Source organism: Aspergillus versicolor (genome assembly GCF_001890125.1).
Source record: "Aspergillus versicolor CBS 583.65 unplaced genomic scaffold ASPVEscaffold_4, whole genome shotgun sequence".
In the NCBI taxonomy this organism is placed as follows: domain Eukaryota; kingdom Fungi; phylum Ascomycota; class Eurotiomycetes; order Eurotiales; family Aspergillaceae; genus Aspergillus; species Aspergillus versicolor.
In genome coordinates, this window is record NW_024467527.1 from 389,716 (window position 1) to 405,432 (window position 15,717).

The 15,717-nt window shown below is 50.7% G+C and overlaps 7 protein-coding genes across 7 annotated transcripts; 3 read left to right on the forward strand and 4 right to left on the reverse strand.

Annotated features, from left to right (window-relative positions):
* Positions 1-923: 923 nt before the first annotated feature.
* On the forward strand, positions 924-3,827 carry ASPVEDRAFT_52147 (class I SAM-dependent methyltransferase; the record flags this gene model as incomplete). The annotated part of the gene is made up of 8 exons (XM_040814585.1): positions 924-1,137; positions 1,220-1,374; positions 1,424-1,440; positions 1,494-1,747; positions 1,927-3,208; positions 3,262-3,400; positions 3,461-3,663; positions 3,725-3,827. 8 exons carry the CDS (start codon positions 924-926, stop codon positions 3,825-3,827), a joined length of 2,367 nt encoding a protein of 788 aa, XP_040666890.1.
* Positions 3,828-3,954: 127 nt separating this feature from the next.
* ASPVEDRAFT_618067 (uncharacterized protein) lies at positions 3,955-4,572 on the reverse strand. Its single transcript, XM_040815584.1, has one exon. It carries the CDS (start codon positions 4,394-4,396, stop codon positions 4,082-4,084), a length of 315 nt encoding a protein of 104 aa, XP_040666891.1. The 5' UTR covers positions 4,397-4,572; the 3' UTR covers positions 3,955-4,081.
* An 89-nt stretch (positions 4,573-4,661) lies between these two features.
* ASPVEDRAFT_52149 (Rer1 family protein) lies at positions 4,662-5,443 on the reverse strand (the record flags this gene model as incomplete). The annotated part of the gene is made up of 4 exons (XM_040814586.1): positions 4,662-4,741; positions 4,805-5,107; positions 5,168-5,285; positions 5,375-5,443. The coding sequence occupies 4 exons, from the start codon at positions 5,441-5,443 to the stop codon at positions 4,662-4,664; spliced, it is 570 nt and encodes a 189-aa protein (XP_040666892.1).
* A 385-nt stretch (positions 5,444-5,828) lies between these two features.
* On the forward strand, positions 5,829-7,055 carry echA (enoyl-CoA hydratase echA). Its single transcript, XM_040812189.1, has 4 exons — positions 5,829-6,073; positions 6,148-6,285; positions 6,345-6,890; positions 6,947-7,055. Exons 1-4 carry the CDS (start codon positions 5,938-5,940, stop codon positions 6,994-6,996), a joined length of 870 nt encoding a protein of 289 aa, XP_040666893.1. The 5' UTR covers positions 5,829-5,937; the 3' UTR covers positions 6,997-7,055.
* On the reverse strand, positions 7,051-9,087 carry ASPVEDRAFT_166620 (putative MFS alpha-glucoside transporter). Its single transcript, XM_040808651.1, has 2 exons — positions 8,627-9,087; positions 7,051-8,565 (listed from the first exon to the last, which is right to left on the reverse strand). Exons 1-2 carry the CDS (start codon positions 8,942-8,944, stop codon positions 7,183-7,185), a joined length of 1,701 nt encoding a protein of 566 aa, XP_040666894.1. The 5' UTR covers positions 8,945-9,087; the 3' UTR covers positions 7,051-7,182.
* A 2,411-nt stretch (positions 9,088-11,498) lies between these two features.
* fgaCat (catalase easC) lies at positions 11,499-13,110 on the forward strand (the record flags this gene model as incomplete). The annotated part of the gene is made up of 3 exons (XM_040814587.1): positions 11,499-11,520; positions 11,576-11,628; positions 11,677-13,110. The coding sequence occupies 3 exons, from the start codon at positions 11,499-11,501 to the stop codon at positions 13,108-13,110; spliced, it is 1,509 nt and encodes a 502-aa protein (XP_040666895.1).
* Positions 13,111-13,629: 519 nt separating this feature from the next.
* Positions 13,630-15,548, reverse strand: atg15 (triglyceride lipase ATG15; the record flags this gene model as incomplete). Its single annotated transcript, XM_040806699.1, has 2 exons — positions 13,630-15,330; positions 15,390-15,548. 2 exons carry the CDS (start codon positions 15,546-15,548, stop codon positions 13,630-13,632), a joined length of 1,860 nt encoding a protein of 619 aa, XP_040666896.1.
* Between the last annotated feature and the right edge of the window lie 169 nt (positions 15,549-15,717).

Below are 15,717 nucleotides of genomic sequence, written 5' to 3' on the forward strand. Positions count from 1 at the left end.
CCGTCTATTGGAGTAATGGCTTTTGAGATGGATTTACCTAGGTTGAGTATTATTATCCTACAATATTAATGAGAACTGCTAGAGTTAAACACGCTCTAAGGAGTTCTTTAATGTCTGACCCTCTGATCTCCGCAGGTGACGCGGGGGCCCAGAATTATTATCGATAAGATCAATTATGCGTCGACCTTAATTTGAATCAATGGGCTCCGCCTGGACCCCCCCTAAATTCGTCGTGATTGCAAATCACGAGGCGTCGACCGTACGGAACGGAGATGCCAAAGTGTGGTGGAATACGGGGCTGTGATTGGCTGACCAGGCTATACTGGCGATGCAGTGTCCGATTGTCTCCCGACCGTTTGCTTCTCTTCCTACTGCTGTCCTCGTCTGGTTGCCACACATGGCTCCACGTTGCTCTCTGACTTGCCAATGATTTTCTGGTCTTTCAACTCGTGCATTGGGCTGCAGGTCCTCGGAAACGCTGCAGGATGTCTATCGAAGCCGCGGATCCTGAACCATACCGCCTCGTGCACCGTCATCGGGCTCCCTCTAACCTTCTTCCACCCCGAGTCTGGTATGGGGCCAATTGAAAGGGAATGATCCTAGGATCGTCCTTTCATTGACCTCCGCTGCTATCGACGAGTTCCGTTTCCAGTCAGTGTGTCTCGCGCGACCCAGGCCCATGTGTGTTCCTGATAGGGCATCGACACCCTTACGCTTCCTCACCTTCCTTAATATTAGGAGCCAGCGCTGTCGAGAGAGTGGTCCTAGTGGGGCAGAGAGGGCATGCGCTTGATTCCCCTCCCCCGATGTCCACCGATGATGGAGGGGTATTTGATTCATGAAGGCGCCCCTCCCGGCTCAATTCTTTGAGTTGGGAAGGCTAGTTACTTCTGCCCTTCAGGTCGTATCTTTCAACCTACGCCATGAGCTCTCTCGCCAGTGGCCCTGCTGGATTCATCCAGAACGGCCTTGACCATCACTATGTTTCAATTGCAGGCACCGCATTCTTTGTTTGCGCACTTGTCGCAGTTGTCCTCGTTCTGGGGTCGCAGAGGCGCAACAAGGTCGATTACAACACTGGAATTTTCAGCTACCTGAAATTCATCTATGCCAACTTTCTGAAACCCCATAATAAAGGCAGCAACGGTCAACAGGATGCGTTGGAGAGCTTCTATTCTACCCAAGTATGAATCTGAGCTGTCCTAGCCGCTTCTCCAAGCAAGCCAATTAACCTCTACGCAGGCTTCAGTATATGATTCCACTCGAAAGCGCCTTCTCTGTGGCCGAGAGGACATGCTTGGTCTCGTTGCTGCCCAGCTCAAGTACAAGCTTGAGAACAAGGAGCTTCAGAAAGGAAAGGCGATTTGGGTCGATGTAAGATGCCTTTGCTCCAACCTGTCGACATAGCTAATAACTGGCTTAGATTGGTGGTGGTACTGGGTAAGCTCCAAACTGGACGAAGTTTCCCCCCTCGTGTTCTAATAAGATTAAAGATACAACATCGAAGCCATGGCCGCGTTCGTTCCCGTCCCCGAGTTCTTCTCCCAGGTTTACCTCGTCGACCTATCCCCGTCTCTATGTGAAGTTGCACGCCAACGCTTCGAGCGATTAGGATGGAAGAATGTCACAGTTGTCTGCCAGGATGCACGCTCGTTCCGTCTACCGGAAGAGAACATCGACCCGGCAAGAAACCCTGGAACTGGTGCCGATGTGGTCACAATGAGTTACAGTCTGTCAATGATCCCAGGTAAGAGCTACTTTGCGTATTTCCAGCGTAATCGCTCACTCAAATATGCAGATTATTACAGCGTAGTGGACTCGCTAGGAAACCTGGTGAAGCCGTCTGGCCTACTTGGTGTCTGCGACTTTTACGGTAAAGCCCAGTATAACCTTCGTTCACGAGACGGGAGGCTAATGTATCAAAAGTTCAAAGCATTGTCGATGTCTCTACCAGGAATTACATTGGTGGTGCCTTCAACCGCCACGTTAACTGGCTAGGTCGTGCATTCTGGCGTGCCTGGTTCGAGGCAGACCGTGTGAACCTCGATGCTGCTCGTCGTGACTATTTGGAATATCGCTTCGGAACCGTGATTTCGGCGAGTGAGCGAAATTACCTTCTCGGTGGTATCCCTTACTACATTTTCATTGGACGTCAGAAGGATATCTCTCCAAACCAGGCCAGCCGTGAGGCTATCGAGAAGTTGGACGCATCCTTCACTGAATCACCGTATCTCTCTCCGGCCAACCACCGCAACGAGATGGATAAGGCTGTCATCAAGAGCACACAGGAGATTCGGTCCAAGGCATATGAATCGGCTGTGATCAACTTGAGTGCCAACCTTCCCCTCCCCGCATCCTTCTACCAAAACCACCATTATCGCATTTTCTACAACGACCTCCTCCCTAAGCACACGCAGTTCCAAAACGAGTACATCTATGCCTTCACCTGGGAAGACCCCCGGGTTGACCACCGACTACTGGACATTAAGCGTGACGACGTCATTCTGGCCATCACAAGCGCTGGCGATAACATCTTGGATTATTTGCAGAAGAGCCCGCGTCGCGTTCATGCGGTTGATTTGAACCCGAACCAGAACCACCTTCTTGAGCTTAAGGTCGCCTGTTTTATCGCTCTCGGCCACAGGGATCTTTGGAAGATCTTTGGTGAGGGAAAGCATGCCGAATTCCGTGATCTCTTGATTTCGCGCCTCAGCCCTCACCTCTCCAGCCAGGCTTTCCAGTACTGGCTTGAACACACCCAGGTCTTTACCTCATCTTCAGGCCGAGGCCTCTATGAGACAGGCGGCTCTCGCCATGCAATCAAGATGGTCCGCTATATCTTTAAGTTCTTCGGTATGGAGGGACAAGTAAAGAAGCTTTGCGAAGCTCAAACCCTAGCTGAGCAGCGTGAAATCTGGCCGCGGATTCGCTCCGTTCTTATGAGCAAGCCTCTTCACTGGGCAGTGGTTAGTACTGAATGGTTTGCATGGAAAGCTGCTGGTGTTCCTCGCAACCAGCGAAACATGATCGTTGACGACTACTTCAAGCGCAATGGTCTCACAAAGGAGATGAACAATGCTAAGGACCTCAGTGGCAAGTCAATCTGGGAATATGTGGTGGACACATTGGACCCTGTTGTCCAAGAGACCATGATCAGTAATGACAACTACTTCTACTACCTGTGCTTGCAGGGTCAATTCTCAAGAAGGTGACTACCCCCAGTTCTTGTTCACCTGAGCAACCACTAATAATATATGATAGATGTGCCCCAACCTACCTTACCCCTCAAGCCCATGTCAAGCTGTCATCTCCAGGCGCATTTGATGGCCTACGTATCCACACAGATGAGATCAACGAAGTGATCGCGCGTATCACTCCTCGAAGCCTCACAATCGCCGTGGTAAGTTATCTTCCCGCTTTGGCATGACTTCAAAAGTATATTAATCCCAATCCCCAACAGGTAATGGACTCAATGGACTGGTTCGACCCAGAAGGCGCAGACGCCTCAGCGCAAGCGCGGAAATTCAACCACGCCCTGAAGTTAGAGGGCCGAATCCTCCTCCGCTCTGCGAGCATCGAACCCTGGTACATCAAGAACTTCGAGGAGAACGGATTCACATGTCGACGTGTTGGAGCCCGTTTCTCAGGTTCCTGCATTGACCGGTAAGTGCCTCACCACCGAGACAAATGAACAATCCGATGATGGTATCTAACTCTTGGCTAGTGTCAACATGTACGCGTCTACCTGGATCTGCACAAAGACAGAAGAAATTGAGAGCTTGACGCAAGAAAAGCGGTCGAATAGCGTGGATCACCTGGAGCTATAAACACAGAATGTTTTTCTTTATGGGTATGGGCAGTAGTATGGGCCTCTTTCTGAGTTTCGCAGGCGAATTCGTAAAATACACCAAACAGTCACCACCCTTTCTTCTTACTCCTCTTTACTTTATGACTTAGGTACCTCCAGTTTACTTCCGCTTTTTACCCCCTTGCTTTTGCGTCACATATTCTTATCTGGCTTCGTATACATTATACCCACGTTTTGCGCGTTTTGCTGTCGCTGGGTGCACGGATGGAGATTTTATGGCGTGTCTTTTTTCTGTATGAATACAACTAGATTGATGCAAAAGTGAGCGACGCCTACTTTATCTTGATCAATGGTCGCAGCGTTGAATAATATATCACACTTCACGAAGTGTTTTTTTTGTCTATTCGGTCCTACCAATATCATGCACGTATAGATATACAGTTCAGCTCTAATAGCGCTTAGAGCATAATAATCGACATTAGAACATGGCGAGGAGAAACGGAATCCACGATAATGCCCTGTACAGCGAAGCTCGACGAATAAGAATATCATCAAGAAAGAAAGAAAGGAAGGAAGAAAATCATGCATTATAAACTACATTTCGTCCTTTTTCCTCTATTGCGAATCCTGGCTCCGAACTGGCATCCGAGAAAACCAACAAAGTTCCTTTAGTATTGCACATCCATTAAAGACGAGGAAAGAGGATCGAAGTCAGAAAGAAACCGTCATCAAAAATGTCCAAGCGCACCCATGGGGATGGATGCAAATGCATACTCCGTACCGTCATCTCATCAGATAAGTAAGATAAAAAGGGCTGGCTGGGAGAAAGAAAAGAGTCTTATCCCATCCGCATCTATGAACGACCGTATCGAGTCTTTCCGATGGAGAAAGGCACGTAGCGGTACTTGATCATGTGTTGAATTTGTCGGCGCACTGCAGATTACGCGTTAATAATTATGCTCTCCAATATCCAGAATTCCACACAGGAGTACTCACTCGTCAAGACAAACAACAGGATCCAGTATACGACCAAGACAGGCCAGAAGACAGGAATATCAAAGATGGTGAACCAGGTGCAGACGAATCCGATGGCGAGGGCGCGCGTGGCGGAATGCCAGAACTTGAACTCGGGGAGACGTCGGATGAAAGGACGGAACTCGTCGTCCTGCTTTGTGGGGAGGCTAGGGGAGCCGGCGTCGCCGTCTTCGAGGCCCTCATCTTGTGTGAGGGAGGGATCAAATTTCGGTTGCAAGAAGAGGAGGAAGAGGTTGAGGAGGTAAATTCCAACGGTGTATGCGACTGTTAAGCAGAGCATGTTAGCCTTGAAAAATGTTGGGTTTGGCTCCAGTAGGTACGTACCAATATACCACCCCTGAGCGAGGACAATTCTCAGGAAGAAGACGAGAAGAAGAACAGCGGTGCCTATCCAGCGATAGGCTGTGAATGGCGTCGAGGCATCAAGGTAGGTTTGGTATTGCTATTAGAATCATTAGCATTGCTTAATTTCCTCTCACATTGAAACCACTCTGTAATTCAATCCCACAAGAGCCGGAATAGATGACATACTCTAGCAAGTTTCGAGGTTTGCGCGGAGACCGCAGTAAACGGCGTCTGCTCGGGCTCAGGGACATCCATTGCGACGGTTCGACGGTTCGACGGTTCGACGGTAGTAAGGTCGAAGAGGAGAGGGTAGGAGTCGACGGAACGGGTGAAGAAAAAGCGCACTCTCAGGACCGACGATAGCGCATTCAGGTCTCTCCCGGGGAAGTAGTTGTGATGTGATGGAGGCGGATGTGCAAAAGTTGTCCACTTCCAAACACCGGCGTGCGAACTCCAGCTTGGCCTGATCGGGACCTGCCCAGCCACAACCGAAGTTGCAGTGCTGCGCCTCAACGCCTCACGCTAGCCGCTTACGGAAATAGAATTGCTTAGCTAATAATCCGAGTCACGTGAAATTTACCTCGGAACTGAGGAGGCGGCTTGCATCGGCAATGCGGGGAATCTCCTAGCTCTCCCGTGCCGGAGCAACGACCTAGGTAGTTGACCATCTTGCAACCATTGCAGCTTCAAAACATTTCTGTTTCCCTTGTTAATGCCATTAATCCACGTACCTGGCAGCACACATCACCATGTTCGCCCGTCAAGCCCCCCGATTCTTCTCCGCTCGAACGACAACCTACTTTGCCCGCGTCCGCCTATACTCTTCCGCTTCTCCGAGCTATGAGCACATCCTCACCTCAATCCCGAAGCCAGGAGTCGGCCTGAGTACGTTCACACAACCAAATAGCACCTAAAGCACTAAAAAGCGAAGCCCCAATTCTAATTGCCATTGTTTATAGTCACCCTCAACCGCCCTAAAGCCCTCAACGCTCTCTCCAGCCCACTCTTCAAAGAAATCAACGATGCGCTTTCCAAATACGATGAAAGCAAGGACATCGGCGCTATCGTCATCACCGGAAGCGAGAAAGCCTTTGCCGGTAAATCCCAAATCCCAAAGTATCTGCCTATAAATATATATACACTAACGAGTGTAAAGCCGGCGCCGACATCAAGGAAATGGCCCCCCTAACCTTCTCTGCCGCCTACAGCAACAACTTCATAGCCCCTTGGTCGCACCTCGCAACCTCAATCCGGAAGCCCGTTATTGCCGCTGTGTCTGGCTACGCCCTTGGCGGTGGCTGCGAGCTTGCCCTGATGTGCGATGTCATCTACTGCACGGCCTCGGCCACCTTCGGACAGCCCGAAATCAAGCTTGGCGTTATCCCCGGAGCAGGAGGATCGCAACGCCTCACGGCTGCTGTGGGAAAGAGTAAGGCAATGGAGTTGATTTTGACAGGAAATAACTTTAGCGGAAAGGAGGCCGGAGAATGGGGTGTTGCGGCTAAGGTTGTTGACGGTGGGAAGGATGAGTTGCTTGGTGAGGCGCTTAAGACGGCGGAGAAGATTGCGGGATACAGCCAGGTTGCAACTGTTGCGGCGAAGGAGGTTGTGAATAAGAGCCAGGAGCTGGGAGTGAGGGAGGGAGTGGAATATGAGCGGAGATTGTTCCATGGGCTGTTTGGAAGTCAGGATCAGAAGATTGGTATGATTTCAACCCCCTTTTATATTTAGTTCTGGGCAAATGCTAACTGAGAACAGGCATGACTGCGTTCGCGGAGAAGAAGAAGCCTGAATGGTCGAACGAGTAAGAAGCTGCGCTCTATCTGTTGTTCTAAGCAACGGGATATAGGAAAATGAATTGAACTGGTATTATTATTATATCCAAAGGCATAATTAAACGCATTCGTTGCCTCGTATCGTATATATACATTCATTAATTAGTATTATGTGGTTCGTAGAGTATTAGTAGTAGCATGGTCATGAGAAGCAGTAGCTCAGAACACGCTACCTTGCATTTCTGCATCAATGGCTGGCCCATGCCTCTGGTTTTGGTAATCCTCAACCACCCGGCCCTCGAATGTCTCATCAAAGACATCAACTTGGGTATTTTTGAATTGGCGAGCACTGACCCGGCGCTCGAAGAGAAGGTCGAGCTCGGCAAACGTGCGGCCGCTGGGCTCAGGAACGCGAAAAAAGGTGTAGATGATGCACAGGAAGCAGATGCCTCCCCAGAAGAGACCGGCAAAATTGCCCCAGTCCCACGCAGTGGGGTTTACCATGTATGGTGTTAGAACGCCACAGATGATGGCAACAATGTTATACAGGATACGCCCTAGGACGACGGTTTTGATCTGTAGACGACGAGTGGAGATTTCCGCAACGAGCGAGTAGGCTACAGTTCCAACCGTTGACTGATAGAACAAAGCCCATATAAGCATCATTGATCCGGTTGCAAGGGAGGACTCAGTCCGATGCTCTTCTGGGACTAGACCAAGGAAGCCCATAACAAGCAGCATGACGCAGAGACCACATAGACCGTAGAGATAGAGCTTGCGGCGGCCGATGCCCCACGACATAAGGAACCATGCCCCGAATACACCGACCATATTGATGGCGTACTGTCCCATCGCAAACGAATATGCCGATTTGTCTGGGAGCCCTGCTTGCTGGAGGAAATATGTCGAGTAGTTGGAGAAAGAGTTCCCACTGAGATTCTGAATAGCCCACACCATGCAAACGATTTCCGTGCGACGCAGATCAACTCCCTTAAAGCAGTCCAGATAGCTAGCGCCGGTAGTGATCTTCTGTTCTAAAGCCGTGGTGTGGACCATCATGGCGACTGTCTCGTCCGCATTAAAATCGGTCTCTCCGTTTGAAGTTGTCAATCGTTGTAAAGATCTTTTCGCTTCCTGCGTCTTACCCTTCCGGACTAACCACCAAGGTGATTCGGGTGCTAGCCAAATTCCGATAAAGAGTGGTAGCGGCCACATCCATTGCAGTCCGTACGGGATGCGATAAGCCCATTCATCGTGACGATCGATCATAGCCCGGATCACGCCGACACCTATCAGTTGTCCCAAACCCCAGCAGAAGTTAACGTAGGTCGTAAGGTAGCTGCGCAGTGCAACCGGGCAGACTTCGGACGCATAGGTGACGCATAGTGTCTGGAAGACACCCCAAGGTATACCGGCGAGGATTTCCGCAGCGAGTAGCGCTTGAACGTTCGGAGCCGTAAAGAAGATGGCGGTCCAGGCGGTAATCAGGACAAGACATGTCATGACAGTGTATCGGTATCCAAATTTTTCAGAGGCCCAACCGTTGATCAAAAGGCCAATGATTTCTCCCACATACGCACCGTTACTCAAACCGGATTGCCACTATAAACCCCAGCCAATCGTCAGTAATAGTGTCAGACATCGAATTGAAGAGTATATTTACCCGTGCAGGAACCTGATACTTTCCATTAGAGCCCAGTTCGCCGTATTTGCGATTGAATTGCTCAAAAGCGTAAAAATTATTGACAAGCGAGATATCATAGCCCTCCATGGCAATGGTAGTAGAGATAATGACACTCCAAATAACGGCTTTTGGATAGAGTTTGATTCCCTGCCACAGGGTCATCTTCTGCTCCTTTTGAGCAGCCGACTTCGCATTTTCAACGACCTTAGCCATTGAATCCAGTGAGTCGTGACCACCGTGGGACGCTTCATCTTTGACTGGAGTGACCGCATCCTGAGTCTTGGAGGGCTCCATCATTCCGGAAACCCTTCAACGCGAGTATAATCGACTGAGACAAGGGAGCAATGCTGAAGCCTGACGCGCTGTCTGATTCACGAGAAAGATGGATCGGTAGAGATTTATATCCGTGACGGCCGGCGGGGGCACCGGGGGGGGGGGGGATCCACACTAGCCCACTCTCACAAAGATTTCTGCCGACCTGGAACGTGAGCAACGGAGCATCCAAGAGAAAGGAAAATGAAAAAAATGGATGCAACGCTAGCACTAATAGAGGATAATGCACCTGAAGGTAGCATTTTGACGGCTGGGGTTTGTGGGGAACAGACTATTGACCATGGAGGGGATTGCAGCCAAGCCCTCGGTGGTGTGCGGGTTCACGGGCCAGCTTTTCAAAACATTGAGAAAAGATCACTAGCTGGTCATGCGCGCATATACAAGACCAGGGAACACGGTCAGAACAACCGCAGGCATAGAGACAGGGGTTCAGAACTTTAATGTTGAAGATTCGGCAGTTGGTGGTCGAGCCTGGCGTGCGCGATGTCCGGATTCGGAACAGTCCAGGCTCGGCTCCAACTTGCAGGAACGCCACCCGTGGACAGCTTCGCCTTAGCGACACGAGGGAGTGCGCGGTTCTTTTTAATTCCAACCATTTCCAAAACTTCTGAGTGAAGGATGTGGGAAAGGAATTGAGTCTCAGGGAACGCCGCCTGGCAGTTGTCGGTGGTGACACCCCAGTATATAAGCCTTTTGAAGCCAGTGTATACACCGGAGTTATTCTATACTTGGCTTGATATTTAACAATTGCCAGGGCCGACGATTACTTAGTGTTCGAGTTTCTGGATTGAAACCAGGAACTTATCTAACCTTTCTGCGGCCCATATATTTCATACCCATCAGGGGTATGATGGGGTAGAGTGTATATGGTATCTCAGCACCAAGTGTGTTATGCTTTCTCGGCATAATATACTCTAGGTTCTAGCCCGCAGTGCTACAGCAGGTCCCTCATATAAGTCCAGCGGATGTAGTAGTATATCATGCGAGTTATCCCAAATGTCCAGCTCGAAGATCCTAAGAGGCAACTGAGTTGTTAACAATGAACTATGAGCCCGAAACAATGGCACAGCATCTGAAGGAGGCCAATGGTTTCCCCATATGCGCAAGTAACTATACCGTAGGTGTTCACGGGTATTTTTGAGCAAGGCGCTCAACTTCCGATTGTCGATTGCCTGGGTTAACCGGTACAAGAGAGCTGAAGTAAGTACGTACAAGTTATCTCATCGTCGGGGCCGAAGGCTTCTCGATCTTGGGACGAAAATGTGGCCTGATGTATTTGACAGCGTACGTTTCTGTACAACATTATTGGCTTTGATGTCGAAAAGGCTGAGCGAGTCCGCTAGTAACCGTAATTTCTCAAGGCCTAATTGTAATTGCCTGAACAACTGAAGAGTAGTTTCCCGGCGGAAATCGGCGCTCTCCAACCGGCGCTATTTCGGCGTGTGCCATGCCATCGAAGCCGATGGTAGCAGGTGTTGCGTTGCATACGGTGTGGTGCGTATAGTGTGGTGAGGCGAATCACGAAAAACAGTCGGGTAAGTCAATATACCTAGGAAATGATTAACTCGATGTGCTGCTACAGGAGAAGCCTAGAAGCCCTGCTGATTTTCCCATGATGATTGATTGGCAATGGGCAGAGTCGGCAGACGGTTCACGGAGCCGGGAGTGTCTGGAGATGCGGAGAGCACTGTTGGGGGATGGAAACGACAGTGGAGCTTTAGTCAGTGGAACAGGCCAGACATCTTGATTATTTAAAACGAACAATGGCCAGATTCAGTGATTAGTGACCGCCAAAGGGCCTGATTACCAACAAAATTGGTCTGGTTGGGGGCTGGCGGGCGTAATTGTTGCCTGTTTCGGGGAAGATGCGAGACGGAAGCGCTCCCGATTTCGCATTTCTTGGTGGAAAACAGGAAGTAAATGCGATCCATCTCGACAGACAACATGGATGAATATCTTCTTCAGCGGCTCTAGATAGTGACAAAGTATTCACAGCTGACATTCATTCATTAATTCACTTTTGAAGGGGCAAAGTAGAGATCGAGAGGGAGAGCTCGCGGGAAGCTCCGGGTTCCGAGCAAGGCTGGGATTCCGCCGAGTGACGATGCGAGTGAAGGATGATGTATTCCGCAATTATGGGATGCGGGGGGCTACGATGATCGCAGGCGTCTTTTTGGGGGCAAGAGACAGCGAACCGAGCAACGAAAGGTGACTCGGCTCGCTTTCTGAGGTGACGGGTGCCGTAAATGATCGGAATGGCTTTCCGTTTTCAAGGTGGAGCAGCCCGGTTGACATTTTAAACCCATCTGGTTGGCCAAAGCTGTCTGTATAGAAATTTCAGTGGGAAGCAGCACCGTGGACCCAGCTTGTTTTATATCTGGTATTCCACTGATTTCCCCTCACCTGGGAGCTGCCAGTATCCAACCTATATAAACCCCGCATCCCCTCCTAGCTTCCCTGTGCCTTCAGGTTTCTTTGATCTCAATTAGCACATAGCCAATCTTCTACCACCGCCACCATGGGCAAAGACGACGAGCAAAGTGGGTTTGGTTTCTCTTCGCAGCAAGCTTCTGGGTCAAAGCTGACATCTTTCAGAGACTTACCGTTACAATGAGACTCCGGTCTACACCACATCCAATGGCTGTCCTGTGGGTTCATCGTCGCAAAACGTGTTGGAGACGGACTAACACACGCAGGTAATGGACCCTCAAGCCTCCCAGCGAGTTGGCTCCAACGGGCCTCTCCTCCTCCAAGACTTCCACCTGATCGACCTTCTCGCCTCGTTCGACCGTGAGCGCATTCCTGAGCGAGTGGTCCACGCCAAGGGCGCTGGCGCCTATGGCGAGTTCGAAGTTACCGACGACATCAGCGACATCACGGTCATTGATATGCTCAAGGGAGTAGGCAAGAAGACCAAGAACTTTGTCCGTTTCTCAACTGTCGGGGGTGAAAAGGGTTCTCCCGACAGTGCGCGTGATCCTCGAGGATTTGCTCTTAAATTCTACACTGAGGAGGGTAACTGGGACTGGGTCTTCAACAACACTCCTGTCTTTTTTTTGCGCGATCCCAGCAAATTCCCCATGTTCATCCACACCCAAAAGCGCAACCCCCAAACCAACCTCAAGGATGCGACCATGTTCTGGGACTACCTCTCCACCCACCAGGAAGCTGTTCACCAGGTCATGCACCTCTTCAGTGACCGCGGCACCCCTTACTCTTACCGCCACATGAACGGCTACTCCGGCCACACCTACAAGTGGATCAAGCCCGACGGCACCTTCAACTACGTCCAGCTCCACCTAAAGACAGACCAGGGCAACAAGACCTTGACCGATGCTGAAGCCGGCCGTCTATCCGCTGAGAACCCTGACTGGCACACCCAGGACCTTTTCAGTGCCATCGCCCGCGGCGAGCACCCTTCGTGGACCTGCTACGTCCAGGTCCTGAGCCCCGAGCAGGCCCAAAAGTTCCGCTGGAACATCTTCGACCTCACCAAGGTCTGGCCTCAATCCGAAGTTCCCCTCCGCCGCTTCGGCCGCTTTACTCTCAACAAGAACCCTGAAAACTACTTCGCCGAAGTCGAGCAAGCCGCCTTCTCCCCCTCCCACATGGTCCCAGGTGTTGAAGCCTCTGCCGACCCGGTCCTCCAATCCCGCCTTTTCTCCTACCCAGACACCCACCGCCACCGTCTCGGAACCTCAAACTACCAGGCCATCCCCGTCAACTGCCCCCTCCGCTCCTTCACACCCTTCCACCGCGACGGCATCATGAGCGTCCACGGAAACCACGGCGCAAACCCGAACTACCCATCCACCTTCCGTCCTCTGCAATACAAGCCCGTAAAGGCCTCCCAGGAACACGAGAAGTGGGCCGGCGCTGTCGTCGCCGAGCAGATCCCCGTCACAGACGAGGACTACGTTCAGGCAAACGGCCTTTGGCAGGTTCTCGGCCGTCAGCCCGGACAGCAGGATAACTTCGTTGGTAACGTTGCGGGGCACCTGTGCAATGCCCACCCGAGGGTCCGCCAGGCGACGTACGGAATGTTCCGCCGTGTGAACCCCGACCTTGGCGCGAGACTTGAGAAGGCTACCGAAGGAAAAGCCACTGACGCTGCTAAGGCTCGTCTGTAATTCTAACTCGAACTGGTTATGTCTTTATAGAGCTTGGCAATGCGTTTTCTAAGAAATGATGATAGACATTTTATATACCTCCCCCGAGCCCCCATCCCAAAAGTCTACTGCTTGTAGTTGTAGTGGTTGTTCTTAAACTGATGGATTTTCAGTGCCAAGCGGAGGTCTGGCTGACTGACATATATTAATAAATTAAGTTGATATGCCGTGGAAGAACAAAGTAAAGTGACTAACCGAGATTTAACATAGTAACTACTACTGATCTAATGCTATGTGTGCTAAACCCAAAAAAGCGCTCCCGTAGGATCTAATCTTCCCTACTGGACCCAATTAAGTTGGACAATGGGAAGATATAAGTTTATGAAATAACAATATGGTGTATTCAAAACAAAGACCGAAAAGTGTAGCCCTAACGCCGTGAAGAACGCCAAATCCGAATCCAAGACAAGATATGCTAGTGAATTCGCAGTTCGTATATAGCCGTAAAAGGAAAATGCTTACCTCGAGGATTTCCTGGTTTCAAACTGGAAATGCTGGTGCTGGTGTGATGAGGTGGTGGTTGGCCGCAGCTGCGGTGTCATGAACTGCAGCTGCGGTGTCATAACAACCCCAGAAAAATCCCGGGGTTTCACATATGGAAGTTGAGGATGCGGAGGGAGGCGGGGTGGTCGGTGATGTGGGGTCGCGACAGCCAAACCATCCTGGATCCTTGCAGGTTGTTGTTGTTGTGGTGGCCGAGGTAGGATCATTGCACCCAAACCAGCCTGGGGTTTTACAGGTCGTTGTGGTTGTTGTGGTAGGCGCTTCAGTTGTAGTTGTTGTGGTTGACGTAGGATCCTTGCACCCAAACCAGCCCGGGGTTTTGCAGGTAGATGTGATCGTAGTGGTAGTTGTTGGAGGACTAGTGGTTGTACTCTCATCAAGGCAACCCCACCACCCAGGCGTTTTACAAGTCGTTGTCCGGGTCAATGTGGTCGATGTTGTTGAAGTAGGAGGCGAGCTTGTCGTTGTGCTTTCGGAGCCGTTACTGCGGAAGAATTTCCACAAATGACAGTCATAACACTCCTCCTCTGGCACACAATGCGGCACGTCATCATATACCTCAAGAACATCGGAGATAACAGCTTTGATGCGATGTGTGCCAATTGCAACGCGCCATCCCTTGTCTTCGACTGTGTCGTAAGTACATAGCCGGCCAGTGTGGCATGCGGACTCCATTGCATAGCCACCCCACGTACATATAGAGCTGACGCCGTTACAGGTTCCCATATAAACGGGATCCGCAGTGTGTCCGAAGTGATATACCCCTGTGTTTTCCCTCGTTTGGGGTAATTTTGGGTCCTTCCCTGGTGGGCTTGGCAAGCCTAATCGGGCAGCGGGAAGCGCCTCAGGGATAGCTTCAAAGGTGACAACAGGCAGTCCAAAGGTCAAACCGAGCAAGCTAGACATAGCACCCCCCAGTGAATGGCCCGTCAGCCACACATTTGCGTTCGGGTATAACTCGGTGACATTAGAATACAAGTCGATTGAGGCGCGGTAGTAACGGTTCTCGTCGCTCATAGCTTCAACGATGCAAGTCAAATTTGCATTGTACGCAGACTGTTGACAATCACAGACCTGTCGCCATAGGTAGGATCCACCTTGGCCGCAGCAGCAGCTGAAGAAGAGATTGTCATTCACCTTGTCGTTGGTGGTCGTCCCTGCACCGTCAAAAAGAGCGGGAGAGGTTCCCTTGAGCGAGATAACAATAGTACTGTTCGTATTATCCGCATATATGTGGCCACGGAGTCCATCGTTTTGCCAACCAAAACTAGTCGAGTAGTTAAGTTTGCCATTGACATCCTGCCAGTCCTCGGATCCGGGTACTTCAATATAGTCGTTCGCCGTCATCTTCGCCAAGGTCAAAACAGTATTTTTATCTGTAACATCAGGCCCTGCCACAGTGTCCATGGACCAGTCTGATGATGACAGAGTAACAGCCGATCCAGTGTTCCTTGCGGCCGTTAGGTGCCCCTCAATTGCGGATAGGCGTCGATCTGCCAGTCGTTCAATGGTAACGGGCTCGGAGGAGGCAACGAGTGGTATGTTAAAATCAGCCGGCTCAGAACCTTCTGTCCCATCTTCCGATACGGCTTGGAGTTGAGTATCCGGTTTGATGTCGAGCCGTCTGTGAAGGTCGGGGTGCTCGTAAGCCCCTCGCTGAACGATGTGGCGAAGGCTCTAAATTATGTTAGATTGTCTGTCCAGTTAATATGACCAAGTAAGAAGATAGAACTTACGAATTCATGTGATCCGGAGAGGGTGGGAGCATCTCCCAACGGAATTTGTGGTGGAAGGAAGGGGGATGACTCCTGTGAGCCGAAGTATACAGGGCGATAAGCAGAGACGCAAGAGAGCAGGACAAGAGACATAAGTATGGTGGTGGATCTCATGTTCATTAAGTGGCGCTTTCTCGTCCGCCTGCGAGGCTGGTCCATGATTAAGGGTGATAGTAAGGATGCAGACTAAGAAATGAGACGCAGATGTGTAGAGGCGTACTCGAGTCCAGGTCCAGGTCCAGGCACTTATCGGTGGGCGGACGGTGACGCACTGCGGAGAAGCGGTGAT

Coding starts and splice junctions, on each gene's coding strand:
- ASPVEDRAFT_618067 (XM_040815584.1), bottom strand. CDS start 4,396: ATGCATGATTTTCTTCCTTCCTTTCTTTCTTTCTTGATGATATTCTTA.
- ASPVEDRAFT_166620 (XM_040808651.1), bottom strand. CDS start 8,944: ATGATGGAGCCCTCCAAGACTCAGGATGCGGTCACTCCAGTCAAAGAT. Junction 8,566..8,626: donor AGTATCAGGTTCCTGCACGG/GTAAATATACTC, acceptor TGGGGTTTATAG/TGGCAATCCGGTTTGAGTAA.
- echA (XM_040812189.1), top strand. CDS start 5,938: ATGTTCGCCCGTCAAGCCCCCCGATTCTTCTCCGCTCGAACGACAACC. Junction 6,286..6,344: donor AAGCGAGAAAGCCTTTGCCG/GTAAATCCCAAA, acceptor ACGAGTGTAAAG/CCGGCGCCGACATCAAGGAA. Junction 6,891..6,946: donor AAGTCAGGATCAGAAGATTG/GTATGATTTCAA, acceptor AACTGAGAACAG/GCATGACTGCGTTCGCGGAG.